The 20,766-nt window shown below is 45.6% G+C and overlaps 1 protein-coding gene across 2 annotated transcripts in view; it reads right to left on the bottom strand.

The window, feature by feature from the left end:
- Positions 1-20,766, bottom strand: part of LOC142012420 (cytosolic beta-glucosidase-like) — a 91,525-nt gene that overhangs the window by 36,837 nt on the left and 33,922 nt on the right. For both annotated transcript variants that reach the window (XM_074992555.1, XM_074992554.1), the window contains exons 2-3: positions 6,271-6,313; positions 2,415-2,579 (exon numbers count right to left, since the gene is read on the bottom strand). In XM_074992555.1, the coding sequence (XP_074848656.1) occupies positions 2,415-2,532 (118 nt within the window). In that variant the 5' untranslated portion in view covers positions 2,533-2,579; positions 6,271-6,313. The remainder of the gene's footprint in view (positions 1-2,414; positions 2,580-6,270; positions 6,314-20,766) is intronic.

Genomic DNA, 20,766 nt, shown 5'->3' with positions numbered 1-20,766 from the left:
TTGAGCTCTTCCATGGGAGAGCCTCACACCAAGTCCATTTTTAGCTCTAATAACTCGGGAGTCCCTTAAGTTTAAATTTTCCTACAACACAGTGACTCAGTGCTGCAGTATTCTTTTTTTTATATAAGAATATATATATTACTTTTTACTTCGAGTGTTTTCCTGCAAATTTCCTGCAGGGAATAATTTGAATCTTTACTTAGACTGTAACTACTAATGTCAAATACTACCTATGGAAAACTTTCAGTATAATATATATATATTGCACTGACAGTTTTCCATAGGTAGTATTTGACAGTAGTAGTTACAGTCTAAGTAAAGATTCAAACTATTCTGGCAGAAAATTTGCAGGAAAACACTTGAAGTAAAGAGTAATTATTTTATACTATATAATATATTTAGAGTATTTAGAAGCAGATACTCTTTGCCCATAAACAGATATGCAGTGCACAGTTCTGGGCCATACCAAAGCCCCTTTGCACGGCTCTTGTTGGGCACCTAAGAATTCCCCTGACATGTAGGACACCCCAGCTGGCACAAACTTTACCACTTTCTATAGCCAATCTACTCAGCAAGTGGGAGTGTGCCAGGTATCAGATGGAGTAAGCGTCCTGGTGGTTTTGAGCCAGTGTGAGCACTCCAGAGTGGGCTAGCTGTTTGAGGCAAGGTACACCAGATCTGAACTGACCTCCAGGCCAGGTTTAGGACTGAGAACAGATAAAGGCCTGGAGCTGGTCACACATTTCAGTTCCTATACACACAGTTCATTGGCCAGATCACTCTACAGCAATATGCCCTCAAATATTTAAAACACCGATGATGGAGCATTTATATTTCAAGGCACATACCTCAGTCTTTACAATCAATACAATGAAATGCACTGGAGTAGTTCTCCTTTAAAAATTAAGTTGCAATAGGAATAGCAGTGCCAATATTTTGAAGGTTTTATGTGTTCTTCCAAGCTAAATTATTTTCACTCAGTTGTACCTTTCCAAACCCTTCTATTTTTGGGTTGAGGTTTTCAAACTTGGTTTCCACCAGAAGATGAATGTTTGCTTAGTGTAGCCCAGCTCACTCATACAGAGAGTGAAGAAAATATGTTTCTACCATTACTAAAAATTCTTGCAGCTTTTCTCTCTCTCTCTTTTTTAAGCGCTCTAGTACAGAGTTGAAATTTAGCATAGAAATGGCCCTCAGTAAGGAGAAGTGCCTTTGAGTGTTCTGGTGAAAATTGATTTTGATTTGACTGAGTCATGCACCTTTGAAAGCTGCATTTTGAGCATGCTGAGTACAATTGGTATGATTTTTTTAGCACTTTGAATATATATGGAGTGAAGTAGGCTGAACTGTGCATAAATACATAGCTGACAGAGAAAAATAAAGTATGCTCTGAGACCTCACCTCATTCACTGAGTAACTTGATATATACAGCAGCAGAATTGGGGCGCCACAAGAACTCTCAAGTCAGTAACACTGCCTTCATTGGGTACAAGCTGCACAGTTCCTAGGCTTTGAGAGTTCACCACAGTGGGTCTCCTCAGCTGAGTGGGGCAAGGGTATTTCCAGTAGTGCCCAGTTCAGTATTTTCACATTATAGATTTTTATATATAACAAATCTCTGGGAATGTCCATCAAAAATTGCAAATAACATGAAAGTTTCCCGTTCTCAGGTATGGGTCATCGGCAGGCAGCCAGCCTGGATCTGGAGGATGTCAAAAGTGATCACCCTTCTAAAACTTGAAAACAACCCTCACAATGAGGCAAGCTACCGACCAATCTTTCTGCTGTGTGTCATCTTTGAAGTTCTGCAGCAGCTTATCCTCTAGTGTATGTCTCCAGTGGTGGAGACAATGATGAGCATTAATTGAGCTGGCTTCCAGAAGAGTCAAAGTATGTGGCCTAGTTGTAGGTCTGACCACAAATATAGGAAACAAGTTTCAACATAACTTGGAGACAGGCCCTATTTTCTTGGCCCTAGCAGTGGTCTATGATACAATATGGCACACTGGTCCACTGTGATATTCTCTCTGCCCACAGTGGCTGTTAACACCCACAAGTTCCGCAGACAGAAGTGCTACAAGTCCCCCTCCACACTCCCACCAAACACAGTTTCAACATTCTGCTCTGTAGGGTTGCCAGCCCTCCAGGACTGGTCTACAGTCTCTCAGAATTGGCACCAATCCCCCAGTGACTACTGAAGCAATCCTGGAGATTTTAATAGGCTATTTTAAGAACATGATATTACATCATTTTGAAAAAAAAAATCCCCCAGAACAGTTTCAATCAGAGTCTCCTGTCCTCTCACTATTGGATACCTCAGCATCCAAACTTGGTGATTTGTGTCCCATCTTTGCTTTAAAACTATTTAACACCCTCCCCTGCCCCCAGCCCTTTGGCACATAGAAATCTGATACCTTCAACTTGATAAGCTGCTGTAGCGGCACCCCAAGCAAATCCACTGGGGAAAGAAACATCTTCTGGGTCCCAGCCACCAGAGGCAGGAGCAAAGGAGGCATTAGCAGCTGAAGCCATTTAGCTGGTGAGTCTGTATCTCCTATGGGGTGGTCACCCTGCAGATTCTGTATCAAACACAAATACAGCCACAGCCAATAAACTGTGAAGGACAAATTGCTGCAACCATACCTGGCATGTCGCATGATTTGAACACAGAGGCTTAACTCAGCCTCCCACACATGCTGAGAAGGTAGGGGCAAAAGTGCACCAAGATACAACAGCTTTGCCTGCAATTAGCTCCTTCCCGTGCAGGGTACCAGGCTGTCTAGATCAGGCCTCTGTCTTTCCCTGCCTGTGTAAGCTGCTGCACTACTCAGACCTGGAGACCTCCTTAGTCTGAATAAGGTGCTGAGCCACACAGCAGAAGCTCTCCAGTCCTCCCTCATTCTGTAATTCACTCAGACCTACACCCCACTCTTTTCTTGGCACTGAGTTCCCTCCCAGTCCCCACTCTGTAGGTAACCCAGGCCAGGCCAGGCCAGGCCAGGTCTGCTCACACTGCAGCACACAGTAAACAGTAACTATCAGGTTTGTGTTACAGCTGTTTCCCTGCTTAGCTGAGGTTAGGTATTCAGGGCACCTGTGTCAAAGAGACGATGAAAAGGATCTCTGTAGGAAGACACTCTAAACTGCTGTCCTCTGGCTTTTTTCACACCCCTGGGAGGTTTCCTTCCTCCCTCACTGAAAGTATAAAGGGCCCTGCTACGTGAAATGTGTGAAACTTCAAACACAGCACACTAGATGGCCCCATTGCAGTTAATTTTTCAGGCACTGCACGAGCTGTTTTCCCTCTCTGGATTACAACAAGCATATATTGATTTACACGTAGGTCAGTATCCCCCTTTATTGGACCACTGCGCAATATATGCTCTCTGAGAAATCCAGATGCCAGCTGTCACACCAAACTCTTTCTGCTTCTATTTTGTGTTACATTATTTGCCATTTCCTCTATCCTTTGATTTATAAACCTTTCCAGATGTGGATCTGTTCCAAACAGCTCTATCACTGCAGTACATCATGTACATTAATACGCATTTATTTAGCACTGTAAATTGGACAAAAAATTGATACTGTCTGAAAAGCCATATACTCAGTTATGTGCAATCACTTACCAAAACTGTTTTGTTGCTGTTGTTTTTTAAGCAAAACAAATAACTTCTAGCAGAAAAAGTCAGTATAAGGTTGCAGGACAGTTGAATTAATTCCAAGAATGCACATTATACAGAGCCAGACTATGCTGATGCAAAGTAAAATAAATTGTTTCACAGCAAGAGTGCATTTCCTCAACTATCTCTCGAAGTTTTGCTTGCCCCTTAGAGGTGATATCCATTAAATCCAAAGGAAGCAAAGGAGAATGAGGAAGTTCATACAAACATGTTCCAAAAGCATGTGCCAACATATGGTTTTGTCAAACATCCATTCTCCTTTACACATTTTCTACAAATGGGGAAAAAACTGAGGCAATGGATTAGCAACTCTTTCTATAGAAGCAGCATGCTTAGAAACATACTGAGACAATTTTTAAAGTGCTAATTTAAGTTCACAGTTGTTAGTACCATATAGCACTTTGCAACATCCAAGAAGGTAAACATTAGGTATGAACTACAAAACTCACAATGAATCATAATAAACTTTGATTAAAGGGTGTGCACAAATCAGAATAATTATGTTTAATTTTACAAAACCAGCATTATACTAAGTGCCTCACAAAGACTGTAAATTGTACATAGTCCCTGCCCCAAAGAACACACAGTTCAATTTCATAGGACATCATGGCTGGATTTACACAGACCTGTAGTGCCAGCAGCTTCATGGAAATGAGCAGTCTTGCAATGGCAAATGACTGCTCATTAGCATAATCACTTGGTTAATTAGCATAGCCACACGAGCGCTCCCTGACAGAGGAGGCTGCTGCCGGCAGTACACAAACCATGTTGACGTGCCTCTGTCGGCAAAAACCCACTCTGTCGCCAGCTCCTTATGCCTAAAAAAAGCAACCATTTGCAGCTGTGAGGCTGCTCATTTCCATGAGGCTGCTGGCACTACAGGTCTGTGTAGACCCAACCCATATGTGGGAAACTCAACAATGTTAGTGGAAAGATGGCATATAGTTTTCATGGGAATAAGAATATGCAGTTGTGTAAAACATACAAAATAGGTTAAGAAAGAATGACTATTGACTCTTGTGGGTATTGTGGAAGAGGAGGGTCTTAAGGAAGATCCAAACACATGGAAGGCAGTGACATGGGGAACCAGTTCAAGGTTGATATCTGAGGCTACATCTACACTCACCTCATGATTGACGTGGTGGTTGATCTTCTGGGGTTTGATTTAGTGTATTCTCATGAGTAGTAAGGGAAATCAACAGGAGAGTTTCTCCCATTGACCTCCCACTGTGAGGATGGCAGGAAAAAATCAATTTCTGATATGTAAACTCCAGCTTCACAATTCCCATAGCTGGAGTTGTGTGCTGTATCTTAAATTGATTTTTGCCCTAGTGTAGACCTGGCCTGAGATACAAAAGGGAAAGGGGCCTGGACACCGTTGAGGCAGGGTAGAAGTGTATAAACAGGACACTGAAGCTGCTATCATTCACCAATCAGGCTGACGTGGGGGTGATGATGATGTAGCAGACTAGATCAGAAAAGTAGGCAGGGACAGGGAGATGCAGAGCTAGGAGACAGTCTCTTCTCGCCCCTGTGCTATTTTGTAGAAAATTGTTCCAGCCTCTCTCCAGCCAATACTTGCCGGTACTGGGTACTGGAACCTCGGCAGCCCCAGCCATGGGATTGGCTGCGTATGTGGGGTGGGGAGCTGGCTGAGTACCAGCTCCTCTTTTTTTCAAAAAAAGGCACTGCCTAAATCCCAGTGTAGATAGTGCTGTGGTGACGAGTGGGTGTCTCCCATCAGCACAGCTATTGCCTCTCGGGAATGCCTGCACGAAGTGGAGAAGCCTTCTCTCTGGCATAGGTAGAGTCTTCATTCAAGTGCTACAGTGTGCAGCTGTAGCTGCTTTTTAACTAGAGACAACCCTATGACGCAGGCAGCAGAGTTTTCCTTCGGTATACTGTTGGGCCAAACTGGTTATTATAAATAAAGATATAACTTCTTTAAAATGAACTGTCCCTGTCTGGACTGCCTTTTCTAATCCCAGGTTATGGGATTTAAAATAACATTTATTTAACATATTTAATTATGTTATTTAAAAGCAATAATTCTCATCAGGCACTTCAGTATATAAATGTAAGATTCTTCTCCTCAAAACTGGAATAGACCCACAAGCAAGACTGTATTGCTGAAATTGTTGAATATAGACATTCACAGATCCTGAGATGTCTTTCAAAGATGAAAATTGCCATTCAAGTTTAATTTCTATCCCTGGTAAAGCAATGGAACAAACATTCAGAAAATAAAGTTACTGAATATCATAGGGGCTGCCAAATAATTTTTTGTGTATCCACAAAAATAAATAAGTGAATGGCAAGCAGGAACTATATGTTATAGTTGTCACACTGCCTGGAGTGGTCCATGACTGTTAGTGCCTACCTCAGGTCAGACAGCGTTGTGTGTTCTATCATTAGATTTCACCAAATGAGTAACAGATACAGACTCCTGGATTTATACCAGTCATATGGTGTAGTCTCAGACTGTCCCCTAAGACTCTTCAGTTTATCTTGCCACCCAGCCACACTGGACTTATACCACAAATAACACAATATTCAAATTGTTTCCAGCCCCAAGAAACTAGACACTTACCCCAGATCAATTGGTATCCTAGATCTTGAACCAAAGACAAAGCCTGTATCCAATCCAGTATAAAAAAAAAATAAATTAATTAAAAAAATTGAAATGTGTATCAACTAGGAAAAAGAAATAGAGTTATGTACAGGTTAAAGCAAGCAAACGTATGCACACAAATGAGTTATTACCAAAATCCTAACTGTGGTACAGTTGCAATCATCTGTCAATTCAAATGTGTCTTTCAGGGCAGACACAAGATTAATTCCTGGGGATCTCTGCCTGAGTTTAGAGTCCCTAACCCTACCAGAGTCCAAAACATCAAAGAAGAATGGACGTTTTTCCCATGTCTTTGTTTTGTTTCCTTCATTAAGCTTTCAAGTTAGGAGGATAAGATTCCTTGCAGGTAGCATTTCCAAGGTTCAGTAGGGCTAATCCTTTGTATTGGCCCATCTGATTTTGATAATGCTTGGGAATGGGTGGCGTGGGGGGATGATTCCAGTGCCTGGATTCACATGTTTTGAGCAAATAATTTCAAAGTTATAAAGCAAAATTTACATATTTTCTTATAGCACAGAATACAGATGTTACAAGTAAGATTAATGCCTAAAGCAACTTGCAAGCACTTCCTAGGGTTTGAGCACTAAATACATTCTTATAAGACTAGGACCTATTTTAAGCAAAATTAACATTCAGGTAAACAGATCTGTTCTTTGGCTATGAGTTTGTTAGTTCACAGCTAATGCCTGCAGCCTGGGCAAGAGCTGAAGTCTGGTCTGTGTCACGTAAGTGTTTGAAAATACTGCTCTTAAAACTTAATTCAAAATGGTTTGAACATATGTCATGTTGGCCATGTCTACACTAGCCCCAAACTTCGAAATGGCCATGCAAATGGCCATTTCGAAGTTTACTAGTGAAGCGCTAAAATACATATTCAGCGCCTCATTAGCATGCGGGCGGCCGCAGCACTTCAAAATTGACGCGGCTCACTGCCGCGTGGCTCGTCCCGACGGGACTCCTTTTTGAAAGGACCCCGCCTACTTCGAAGTCCCCTTATTCCCATCTGCTCACAGGAATAAGGGGACTTCGAAGTAGGCGGGGTCCTTTTGAAAAGGAGTCCCGTTGGGATGAGCCACGCGGCGGTGAGGTGCGTCAATTTCGAAGTGCCGCGGCTGCCCGCATGCTAGTGAGGCGCTGAATATGTATTTCAGTGCTTCATTAGTAAACTTTGAAAAGAAAGGTTATTCACCGTAGTAACGGTGGCTCTTCGAGATGTGTCCCCATGGGTGCTCCACATTCGGTGTCGGGCTCGCCCAGCGCCGCAGATCGGATCTGCCAAGCAGTTTCTGCCGGACCGCGCATGCACCGGTGCGTGCCGCTCCCTTGCGCGCTCCTGGCCACGTGCGCGATCCGCTCCCCGCCAGTTCCTTGACCAACCACCTTGGATGCTCCTGCAAAACACTAAACAGAGATCCGAAGCGGGGAGGATGGGCGGGTAGTGGAGCACCCACGGGGACACATCTCGAAGAACCACCGTTACTACGGTGAGTAACCTTTCTTTCTTCTTCGAGTGTCCCCATAGGTGCTCCACATTAGGTGACTACCCAGCAGTAACCCAAGATAGGAGGTGGGTAATCGGATTATGTGCAGCTTGTCCCCGAGAGGACCGCTGTCGAGAGACGGGTATCCTCTTGGAATACCCTGTGAAGGGCGTAATGTTTGGCGAAGGTGTCATAGGATGACCAGGTCGCCGCTCTGCAAATGTCTTTTAGCGCAACGCCCTTGAAAAAGGCTGTTGATGCCGCCACCGCCCTAGTGGAATGAGCCCTGGGTGTGGCCAGTAAAGGAGTCTTTTTGAGTTCATAGCACATTTTTATGCAGGATACGATGTGCTTCAAGATTCTCTGCGAAGAGAGACCTTCTCCTTTCGATTTGGGAGCGAGAGAGACTAGGAGTCTATCTGTTTTCCGGAAGGACTTGGTCCTGTCTATATAGAAGGCTAGCGCCCTCCTCACATCCAGGAGGTGTAGGCGCGCCTCTTTGTTAGAGTTAAGAGGCTTTGGATAAAACGAGGGTAAAACAATAGGTTCGTTAATATGAAACTCTGAAGAAACTTTGGGAACAAAGGCTGGATGCAGCCGTATGGTTACCGCCTCCTTGGAAAAAACAGTGCAGGGTGGCGTTGCCATAACTGCCGCAAGCTCGCTCACCCTGCGAGCTGACGTGATTGCAAGAAGAAAGGTCGTCTTTATCGTAAGGAGGTGGAGGGAAACCGTGGCCAAAGGCTCGAACGGCGGTCCCGTTAGCGCATTAAGCACCAGGTCCAAGTTCCACGAAGGTGGAAGTGGTTTCCGAGGCGGGTATAGGTTTACCAACCCTTTGAGGAACCTGGTAACCATGGGATGGGCGAACACCGTGTGCCCTTCCTCTTCGTGTCTGAACACCGAAATGGCGGCAAGGTGGACCTTTAACGAGGATAGTGAGAGTCCTCCTCTCTTGAGGTCCAGTAAATACTCTAATATTACAGGTATAGGCACCGAAAGGGGGGCTAGCTGTTTGGTAGAACACCATGCCGTAAAGCGAGTCCATTTCTGCTTGTAGGTCTTCCTGGTGGAAGTCCTCCTGCTACTTTCTAGGACTTGTTGCACTTCCTCCGTACATGTGCTCTTTAGGGAGCTGAGCCACGGATTAACCACGCTTGTAGTCGCAGGCCTTGGGGGTGCGGATGCACTATGGACCCCTGGGCTTGCGTGAGCAGATCCGGCGCCACCTGAAGGGGCATCGGTGGATGGTCCGACATGCGCAGGAGTAGGGGGAACCATTGTTGTCGATCCCATGTTGGGACTATGAGGATCATTCGGGCTCCTTCCCTCCTGGCTTTCTGCAAGACTTTGTGGATCAGCACTGTGGGAGGAAAAGCGTAAAGCAGGGGGCCCCTCCAGGAGATTATGAATGCGTCCCCCAGGGACGCCCCATCCCAGTCCTGCCCTGGAGCAGAATCGAGGGCACTTCTTGTTGTGTTGAGTGGCAAACAGGTCTATCTGGGGAAAACCCCATGCGTGAAAAATCGGTCATAGCAGATCGGGGCGGATCTGTCACTCGTGCGTGAGTGCGAAACGCCTGCTCAGCTGGTCTGCCTTCACATTGTGAGCGCCTGGTAAGTACGAGGCTTTCAAGGTTATATTGTTGGCGATGCACCAGTTCCACAACTGGACTGCTTCTGCACATAAGGCACGGGACTGAGCTCCTCCTTGCCGATTTATATAAAACATGGTGGAGGTATTGTCTGTACTGATCCCGACTACTTTGCCTTGTATATGGTCTCGAAAGTGTCTGCAGGCGTTGAACACTGCTCTGAGCTCCAGTATATTTATGTGCAGTGACTGTTCCGTGGAGGACCACAGCCCTTGCATCACCTCTTCGCCCATGTGTGCTCCCCACCCTATGAGGGAGGCATCTGTAGTAAGAAAAACCGATATTTGTGGTTGGTGGAAGGGTACCCCTGTTAGCAAGTTCTTGGGGTTTACCCACCATTGCAGGGATTTGCGCACCTCTGTCGTGGGCGACACCACCCTGTGAACGGTGTGTGCTGCCGGTTTGTATACGCTCGCCAGCCAGTGCTGCATGCTGCGCATGTGTAACCTGGCGTTCTGTACTACGAACGTCGCTGCTGCCATGTGGCCCAGCAGCTGTAAGCATGTCAGAACCGGCACCGTAGGGCTGAAGGTGATGACTTGCACAAGGGAGCCGATGGCCCAAAAGCGTGTCTCTGGTAGATGCACTCTCGCTGTAATAGAATTTATGCTTGCCCCTATGAACTCTATGTCCTGTGTGGGGTCTATCTTTGATTTTGCCAGATTGATAACCAGGTCGAGCGAAGAGAACGTGCCTGCTGTGACGCGTATCATGCATAGTACCTCCTCCTTCGAGGCCCCTTTGAGTAGGCAGTAGTCCAGATACGGGAATATAAATACCCCCTGTCTGTGAAGGTAGGCTGATACCACTGCCAAGGTCTTGGTGAAGACTCTGGGGGCCGAGGAGAGGCCAAACGGTAGGACCTTGTATTGAAAATGTTCTTTGCCTACCATGAACCGGAGGAATCGTCGGTGAGCCGGATGGATAGTTATGTGAAATACGCGTCTTGTAAGTCGAGGGCTGCGAACCAATCTCCATCGTCTAGTGCCGTAAGGATGGAGGCGATTGTGGTCATCTGAAAGCATTGCTTGCGCAGGTACCTGTTGAGGCCTCGAAGACCTAAGATGGGCCTCCAGCCTCCTGTCTTCTTCTCCGTGAGGAAGTACCTTGAGTAGAACCCTTTCCCTTGCAGTTGCTCCGGCACTCTTTCCACTGCCCCTATGAGCATGAGATGGTCTACCTCCTGCTTGAGCCTCGCTACGTGGGAGGCCTCCGGGAGGTGGGGCCTGGGTGGAGGTCGTGGCGGTGGGAGCGACTGGAAGGGGATGGCGTACCCCGTGGCTATGATCTCCAGCACCCATTTGTCTGTGGTGATCCTTTGCCACTGGTCGTAGAATGGTCAGAGGCGATGGTGGAATAACCGCTTCAGATGACCTTGTGCGATGGTAGTGATGGCGCAGTCCTGGATCTGTGTGTCAAACTTGTGGCCTTTGGCCTGCCCCGAGGACGCCCGGCTCTGTTGGGAACGTCGCCTAGGAGTTCTGTACTGCTGGTGCTGTTGATGTCGCCCTTGCTCGTAACCCCTGTGGTACTGGGGACGCTGTTGCTGGTACTGGTAACGTCTTTGTTGAGGGTAGTACTTTTTCTTTCTGTATGGAGGGGTGTAAATCCCCAGGGTCCTAAGTGTGGCTCTTGAATCTTTACTGGGATGAAGGACCGAGTCAGTTGATTCAGCAAACAGCTTCTGCAAGTCGAAGGGAAGATCGATGATCTTTGCCTGCAGGTCCCTCGGTATACCCAAAGTCTGGAGCCAGGACTCCCTTCGCATCACCACTGCCGTAGCCGTGGAGCGTGCTGCTGTGTCCGCAACATCCAGGGCGATCTGAACTCCCATCCTCGAGGCCGCGTAGCCTTCTTGCACGATGGCCTTGAGCACCGGTTTCTTGTCCTCTGGAAGCGAGTCCATGAGGGAGGTTAACCTAGTGTAGTTGTCGAAATTGTGGTTCGCTAGATGCGCTGCGTAATTTGCCATTTGCAACAGTAGTGTGGAGGAGGAGTAGACCTTTCTGCCGAACAGCTCTAGCTTCTTAGCATCTTTGTCTGTTCCCCCGTCTTGAATTGAGATGTCTTTGATCTTTGTTGCGACGACTCTACCACCAAGGAATTTGGTTGTGGGTGGCTGAACAGGAACTCCATGCCCTTCGCCGGCACGAAGTATTTCTTGTCCGCTCTCTTGTGGACAGGCGGAATAGTCGCAAGGGTCTGCCATATCATAGTGGCGGTCTCCAAGATTGCTTCGTCAAGCGGTATTGCTATTTTGGAGGAGGCCGGAGGTCTCAGATTTTTGAGGAGCTTATGGTGTTTCTCTTGCACCTCTGCTGTCTGGATGCCTTGCGTGAAGGCCACCCTTTTAAACAGCTCTTGAAACTGTTTGAGATCGTCCGGAGAATGGATGTCCCCCGGGGCCGTAGCCTCGTCCAGGGAGGAGAGCGAGGAACCACTAGGATACGCCTCTCTGGACCCTTCCAGCTCCTGTTGGGGATGGTACATCCGCTTGCTGGAAGCTTGCAAGGGAAAATCTTGGGGTTCCACAACCAGTTCCCCCTGAGATACTTGAGTCTCTGTCCCTGTTCGCGATTGCCCTCGGGGATACTGGACCGTCTGTGGGGATCTTTCCCTGGTAGACTGCCGGTGGTGTCTATGCCCCGCGTGATAGGGACGACCATGGCAGCATGGGCACTGCTCTTGGGAAGGTGACCTGGACCACTCCCTTGGTGCGTACCCCCTGCGTCTGGGGGAGCGAGATCGTTGAGAGACCTGGGACACTGGAGAGAGCGATTTGTGATAGTACTCCAGCGGCTCAAACCCCAAGAAGGGTGAAGGTGGTCCCAGCCAGGGCGAGGCTGGTTGTAAAAATGGAGACGGGGGGCTCCGGGTAGGCTAGGGGGGACCCCTGCCTTCTAGTTGGAGTCTGCAGCATGAGCGGAGGGCTGAGAGAAAACAACTCTGCAGCCCTGTCTGGAGAGGGGCTGCGGTGCCTTGTTTTCTGTGCAGCCTTCCCCCTCCCTTGAGGGGGTGGCTCCGCCCCCTGATGTGCAGGGGATCTCGGCCCTGTCCGCGCCGCGCTCAGCACGCTCGTGGGCGGTGCCGCACAGGCGGTGTCCTCCGGTGCCTGCAGGCTGCGTGCCTGCACGCTCTGCACCGCCGGTTCCCCGGGGGTCGGTGCCGCTGCCTGAGGTGCCGCCGGTACCAGCGCTTGTTTAGCCGCCGCCCTGCCTGCGGTGCGGGGCGGCTGTTTGATTATCGGAGGCTGAGCCGCCTCCACGTGGCTCTCCGTGCCGCCGCCGATCAGCTGTTGCTGTGGCTGGGGGCTGTGCGCTCCTCCCGTCTCGCTCGCTGTTGCTGCCGGCAGGGATTGGGTTGGGGAGACTTTCCTCCGTTTTTGAGCTGATGGGGTGAGGGAGGCAGCTTTCCTTTTATGGGCCCCGGAGGGTCCCTCCTGCTGCGGCCGCTCTGGCACGTCTGGCTGGAAGGCCTTGTCGAATAGCAGCATTTTAAGCTGCATCTCCCTATCCTTCCTTGCTCTGGCTGTTAATTTTGCACAGAAGGAGCATTTCCGCATGACATGGGACTCCCCAAGGCATCTTATACAGTGACTGTGCCCATCAGACGCTGGCATTGCCTCTCGGCAAGACTCACATTTCTTGAATCCTGAAGAGGACATTGTTGGTGAGTCTTTTAGTTGTTAATGGGGTACTTAGCACCTTCTCTGTACTGTTTTCCCCCTCTTGGATAGCCTGCTGCGGCAGGAGGGCTAATGGCCCTTGGCTCCTGGCCTCCGGTGCTCCACTTGTTACTAGGACAGGACTGAATTGCGTCCCGCTTGTTGTTTCTCGTTTATTTTATTTATTTTTTTTTTGAAAATAACAACTGGCTAACTTAACAATAGACTAAGAACTTGAAAACTTTAAAGAAAAACAGCTAAAACCATTGAATACGCTAACTTGGCCATAGCCTAGTCAGATTCCGTCTGCATCCGACAGCGGTTAAGAGGAACTGGCGGGGACCGGATCGCGCACGTTGCCAGGAGCGCATAAGGGAGCGGCGCGCACCGGCGCATGCGCGGTCCGGCAGAAACTGCTTGGAAGATCCGATCTGCGGCGCCGGGTGAGCCTGACACCTAATGTGGAGCACCCACGGGGACACTCGAAGAAGAATGGCGATTTACATGGCCATTTCGAAGTTTGGGGCTAGTGTAGACACGGCTGTTGTCTGCAGTGAAGAGTAATAATAAACAATAACTCTGAGGAGAGTTGTTCAGCGCAGCATGTAGATTGGTATTACCTCTAATTTTGTTTAATAGCTTCAGTAATGAGCTAGAAGAGGGAGTAAATGTTACATTAATGAAATCTGCAGCTATATTAAAATGGGAGGAGCTGAGCACACCACTGAAGATGAAGAAAATACAAAGGGGCAGAGTTAGATTAGAAACATGGGCAGAATGTAACAATAAGATTCAGCTTGGAAAATGGCAAAATGATATCTGGGTAAGAAAAGAAAAATATTTAGGGAGCAGTAGACCTATGGAGAGCAATTATGCCAAAAGGGAATTAGAAATAAAAATATTGAGAAATTAGTCATGACCTTTCAATCCAGTACGGCAGCACAAAGGTCAGCAAAACTTTAGGCTGGGTATTCCTAGTCAGGTCACACAGTCAGGAAGTAATGACCCATTTTAATGCAGATCTTGCACATTGAGCAGACCTTGTGGAGTACTGTATTTAGCTCAAAACAGCTTATCGGCAGGAAAACATACTACCAGGAGGAACATTTAGCACAGGGGTCAGCAACCCCCTGCACAGGTGCCAAGAGTGGAACATGAGCCAATTTTCATTGGCACAGAAGCTGGGAGCTCAGCTCTGCCCTCCCTCCCCCCACCTTCTCCCCCATGCAGCTGGGAGCTTGCTCAAAGCCCTGCCACCTGCAGTTTAACAAAAGACCAGCTAATGCTAACCAAGCAGCAACTAAACAGTAAAGCTCTGCATCTTAATTCATTAATGAAACTTTTATAAGTAGGACTATTAGTGACTTTAAAAAGTATCATTGGCACTGAGACCATGCATCAAGGTCAAAAGGTCAAATTTGAGCATGTTTCTCAGAAAAGTTTTTAACCCCGATCTGGAAAAAAGCAACAAACTCTTGTGCAGATAGAGGGATCTGTTCATGAAGAAAAGTTAAAAGAGCTGAAAGAAAGTATTCAGTGAAATAGGAGATACAAATGCAAAGACCGCCTATCCATGATGGAAAGAGAGCATGAAGGTGGAGGGTGATAGGAAAAGCTGAGGGAGGTTATACTAATGTTAATTACAACACACCGTATGATTTTCAGTAACACTTGACAAACTGTACATGTTCAAGCATGGACTCTCAAATGCTAAATGTAGGACCACAAAGTGGTATTCCTTGCTAGTAGTGAGACTTCACAAGGCACGATAGTCCTTGGACTGGTATTCCCAAATGAGTTGTTTTGTGCTGTTAATTTTCTATGTGAAAAGCTTTAAAGTGGCCATTCAAAAGCTGGTCATTGTTATGGCCACAATAATATTCCACTGCTGGATAGAACAGTGTTTTGGTCTGGAGTCATACTTATACATAGATATCAAACACAAAGCCCTGAATGAGGAGATACATCCTTTTACTTTCACTTAGGATTTTCCTGTTTTCTAGGACTTGTGGATTGTCTGTCTTGTAAGTGATCAAGCATAAAAACAAAAATGAATTGTCATTTTAAAAATGTCAGTAATGTACAGTACAGCTGACAGATTTGAGATTCCATGCAAAACATTCCAGAATCCAGGGGAAGAAGGGTTCTCTTTTGAAAAACAAAAACAGAAACAAAAAAGAAAATACTGCACTCTGGGCCAATGTGATTTCCTAAGGCTGAATGAAATAGCTGTTTAGGTCTTCTGAACATGCACAAGCAGTTGGTAGAAGTACATGAGAAAATTAACTTGATATAACTTCTCAAGGAAAGTATCTGATGTGTTTAATCATGTGTGCTGTATCCAGTTATGATGACCTCTTAGAAACCTGTTACAGCCAACATGTTTCCAGGTGTAAGTATATAAGGAGACCTAAAATCCTGAAGTGTATTTGAGTGAGTCCTCTTTCCTTTCTGGAAAAAAGGAAAAAAAGATGTGAATATCATACATTGTTACAGTTATCATTGAACAGTGCCTAAAAGCGCCGTTAGCTCATTCATTCCTCTCCTAGGACTTTCAGATGTACACTAAGATCCAGTTGGGATCTGGTGGGTGCCTAGCACTTTGACAATCAAAGTCATTGATTTTGGATTATCACAAAGAATGTGATATTTAATTCTTTGCTTGGAAAGAATGAGGAATTAAATATAAAAAATGTCCATGTTTTGGTCCAGATTTTCAAAACTTGCTCTCTATATGATATGCAGGCACACCACACATACAAATAGTTCATGATTTGTGTTTGGATTTTCATTTTTGACAATGATCACATTTACAGTTCAGAAAGCTGTCACCTATACAGGCAGGTGATGGAGTCAGTCCACCACACTGGAGCATAGATGTCAGTGCTGAAGTATCTCCACAGAAATGGAGGGCAGGGGTTTGGGCTTTACTGAACATTTGTACATGTATACCTATTTCATTGGGTGCTTCATTTGTGTTCTACAATATTTTTTTTAAATGTCTGGTGACTAAGAAAAAAGACTGAAATTGTTTTATTTAGATAGCATACGCACTCATCAGAATGTGAGCTAGTATGTATCACTGTTACCATGCTGATCACTTTTGAAGGAAAGTAACAGACAGGGAGCCGTGCTAGTCTATATACAATCAAAACAAAAAAGCAGTCAAGTAGCACTTTAAAGACTAACAAAATAATTTATTAGGTGAGCTTTCGTGGGACAGACCCACTTCTTCAGACCATAGCCAGACCAGAACAGACTCAATATTTAAGGCACAGAGAACCAAAGACAGTAATCAAAGTTGACGAATCAGAAAAAAATTATCAAGGTGAGCAAATCAGAGAGCTGAGGCAGGCGGGGAGTCTGTGGGTGGGTCTGTCCCACGAAAGCTCACCTAATAAATTATTTAGTTAGTCTTTAAAGTGCTACTTGACTGCTTTTTCGTTTTGGAAGGAAAGTTTCACTTCTGTTGACAGATAAGAAGCAGCTCGTGTTTGGGGCAACTTTTTTTTTTCTCCTTTGAGTCCTTGTCCTGTTTTAGTTCTATGTAGTGCCCTCACATTCCCTGCGCAGATTTAGAGTATGCAGACATTGATTCAAGCTGATCACTTGTGTGAGAAGGTAGTATGTTTTATGGAATAGGACCAATGTTCCCTCTAATTTTCCATCCATATGTAGAATATATTTTATAATGTGCACTGAGGCATATGAGGATATGCATCACCAGTAGAAAAGCTGCCAGCTGTAAGTGCTCTGCTAGTCAGCTGGGCAGCATTAGAATCTTTCCTGGGCAGCCTCACAATCACTCAGCTTACAGGAAACACTGGCAGAAACTCTAGTCCAAAGCCAGGTCTACACCAGGAAACTAAATCAATTTCAGATACCTGGTTCTAGCGACGGAAATTGTGTAGTTAGAATCGACTTATCTGAAATTTGATTTACCTGGCTGTCCTCACTGAGGAAGGTTGATGGAAGCACAATAGGGAGAAGTACAGGGATCAACTGTCAACCCCTGATCGGTCGATTTTGCACACCCCTACCAGACGCACGAAGTCAAACCCCAGATGATCGACCCTGAGTGGGTCGATGTTCCAGGTAATGTAGATATAGCTTTAAGCTGCTTCTACACATCACCTCCCATCGGGGTGCCATGATAATGAGGCAATTCAAAGCAGGCTAATGAGGCACTAACGTGCATATTCAGCACCTCATTAGCATAATGCAGCCACATGAATTTCAAAGTGCAGACTTTGAATTGCGGATTGATAGCATAGATGGGGGCAGGTTCGAAATAAGCGCCCCATTTTGACATTCCCTTACTCTGATCTAGTTTTGTGGGAGCAAGGGATGTCGAAGTGGGGTGCTTATTTTGATGATGCCCCCATTTACACTGTAAATCTGCAATTTGAAGTCTGCACATTGAAATTTGCATGACCACCATTATGCTAATGAGGTGCTGAATATGCACGCTAGCACCTCATTAGCCTGCTTCCCATTGTCTCATTACCATGGCACCTCGGACAGGAGGTGGCATGTGTAGAAGCAGCCTGAGACACAGGAATCAAGATGCTGCCCTGCCACTGACTTGCTATATGAACTCTGAGCCTTCTGTTCCTTCTCCATGTTTTTGTCCATGTTATCTTTTTAGATTGTAAAGTCTTCAAATCAGGGACTGTCTTTACAGGACCTAGAAGAATGGCACCCCAATCTCAGCTAGCTAGGAACTGCTTCAATATGAATGCAAAATATGTTATATTAATACAAAATTATTCCCCAAACTAGAGATATGCAAAGAGTACTACTGAAATTTTGGCTTCCTTCACCAAAGACTAATAGCCTACGAAAAAAAAAGATCTTCCCTTCTATTTTAAATAATTTCATTTATATGTTTTACCTAAATATTTTTCAATTGCAAGTAATGCACATTTAGTTATATTAGTTAAAGGAACCTGCTAAGATAGATTTGGCAATGCGAAAACTCTGACTATAACCAATAAGAATGATTCTAGCATTTTGTACATTTACTGCAAAATCACTACACTGGTTTTCAGAAGTAGATATAAATAGTGACACTTACTTTTATAGTGGTGTAAAATGTATCTTTTGTTTTCTTTTCTCATATCAATGTTATTTCTAATTACACTGTTTCACATGACACTGACGATCACTTGAGAACATACTTACTTCTACCCTCAGTCAGATTTAAGCAATCCCATTATGTGAGTATGTTTATTTACATAAAATTCACTTCTGAATATCAGCAATATCATGCTACCAATTATTTAGCAGCAGCACTCTATAAAGAGAGAGTAGTTGATGCTACATTTCAAAAGATTTGTGCTATGCCATTATGTAGTAAATATTTGTTTGCTTTTGCAAGAAATACCTGTTTATTGTGCTCTTCATTTTTATCCTGCAAAATATTAGGAAGCACTATTGCAAGCACCAGGAATGTGAGATAAGTAGCACAGCACTACTTTAATTTGACCAAGTTACCCAAATACCTATTTGAAATCCAATAAATACCGCTTATTTTTCAAATAACTTATGCTATATATTTTTGTTGCTGTTCCAAGCATTACTACAGATGTGCAGTGATGTTTGGATATGATGATGATGACGTTCTGCAATTATCACAAAACACGTGCCTGACCCTGAAGCTAAACAAAATAAAAGCTGAAGAAAATAATTCAATTCATTCTATTCTTTGACATGGCTGTCTTTTGCGTGATTCAAAGACAAAAATGAAAAAAGATTAAAGGATATGGGTATGTATAATGGTGTGGCACTGACCTCTTTATCATCACAGAGGTTGTCTACTTAACAAAAAAAGTCACTTGGATGAATACGATATCTCATTCAATTTCAGTTCTTTAGATCTTTCCTCATGTTTTAGTTCAGTTCAGAGAAAATTGAATGGTTGCATAGTAAAGATGAAATCATACACATTTCTCCTCTTCTGATAAAGTACTAAAGACGTTTATAAACATATAGTAGAATGAAAAGTAGAATTTATAGCTGAACTGTTTTTTCTTTGCATCCATTTCTCTCTCTCTCTCTCTTTCTGGTGACTCGGCCATATAATAGCTGCTGCAGCCCTCTGTTTGATTTGCTTTAGGCTGTGCTGGGCCACTGGAGAGGAAGGATGCGCTTCACAGGCTCTCGTCAAGGAGCAGCCAAGGCCTGAGGCCATGGGAGCTGGAGACATGGGGCCAGCACAGAGCAGGTAACTTGCATGCAGCAGAGATACCCAGAATGCAGCAGCAGGAATCATAGTAGGAAACAAGGGAATTACATAGTGGCCCAATTAGTGTACTGGACAGCACAGAAGACAGATTTGTTTGGATGCCTGCTGATGCTGTGGCATGGCCTATTGCCACTACCAGGGCCATGGTTTGGGGCCAAGTGGAGGAGGAGGGCACGTGCTCTTTTACTTGGGCTACCCCCACCTCCCTTTTAGTCTGTGATGGGCCCCTTCCCCAGACAAGGTCATTTGGCCGCTAGGCCTTACTACCTTGCTGATTGGGGCAAATTTATTGGTTTGAGTTGCTGGGCATTACTGCTCTGTGTGTGGGGGTATTGATTATGGCCATTGGGCCTTGCTATCCTGCCAATGATGACAAATCTATTGACTTTAGCTACTAGGCCTTACTCACTTTGGCAAATCTATTGACTTTGGCCACTGGGGCATATTGCCCTGCTAACAAAGCTAAACACATTGACTTTGGTCATTAGGCCTTACTGCCCTTCTAACAGGGGCAAGTATATTGACTTTGGCTACAGAGGCATAAATGTGAGCTACTTAAGCCCTGCCCCTACATCCTAAGTGCGATGCGGCTCACTTATCCCACATTGAATTGCTAGGCCTTACTGCCCTGCAGACTGGGGTAAGGATATTGACTTAGGCCACTACGCCTTATTGTCCATGGCATATCTATTGACTTTGAACATTAGGGCTATGTCTACACTAGCCCCAAACTTCGAAATGGCCATGCAAATGGCCATTTCGAAGTTTACTAATGAATACATATTCAGCGCCTCATTAGCATGCGGGCGGCCGCGGCACTTCGAAATTAACGCGGCTCGCCGCCGCACGGCTCGTCCCAACAGGGCTCCTTTTCGAAAGGAGCCCGCCTACTTTGAATACTAGGAATAAGGGGACTTCGAAGTAGACAGGGTCCTTTCGAAAAGGAGCCCCGTTGGGACGAGCCGCGCGGTGGTGAGCCACGTCAATTTCGAAGTGCTGCAGCCGCCCGCATGCTAATGAGGCACTGAATATGTATTCCAGTGCTTCATTAGTAAACTTCGAAATGGCCATTTGCATGGCCATTTCAAAGTTTGGGGCTGGTGTAGATACGGCCTAGGCCACATTGTCCTTACGACAAGAGCGAGTATATTGACTTCGGCTACAGAGACATAAATGCAGGCTATTTATGGCCCCCTCCATACCTTAAGGGAGACAGGGCTCACATGCCCCATGCTGGACAGAGCCCTGTAATCCTGTTACGTGGAGGAGAATGTGGATGCAACTGCAGGCCTGAGGAGTGGCCTAAATAAGCAAAGCCAAGGGAAAGTTCTCCATTGGACCATCATGGCACTTCAGCAATCAGAATTTAGTGGACACAAGCATGGAATCAGACATTTTGAAATGGCTT

Source organism: Carettochelys insculpta, chromosome 4 (assembly GCF_033958435.1).
Source record: "Carettochelys insculpta isolate YL-2023 chromosome 4, ASM3395843v1, whole genome shotgun sequence".
Lineage (NCBI taxonomy): Eukaryota > Metazoa > Chordata > Testudines > Carettochelyidae > Carettochelys > Carettochelys insculpta.
This window is presented reverse-complemented; position numbering and strand designations above follow the sequence as displayed.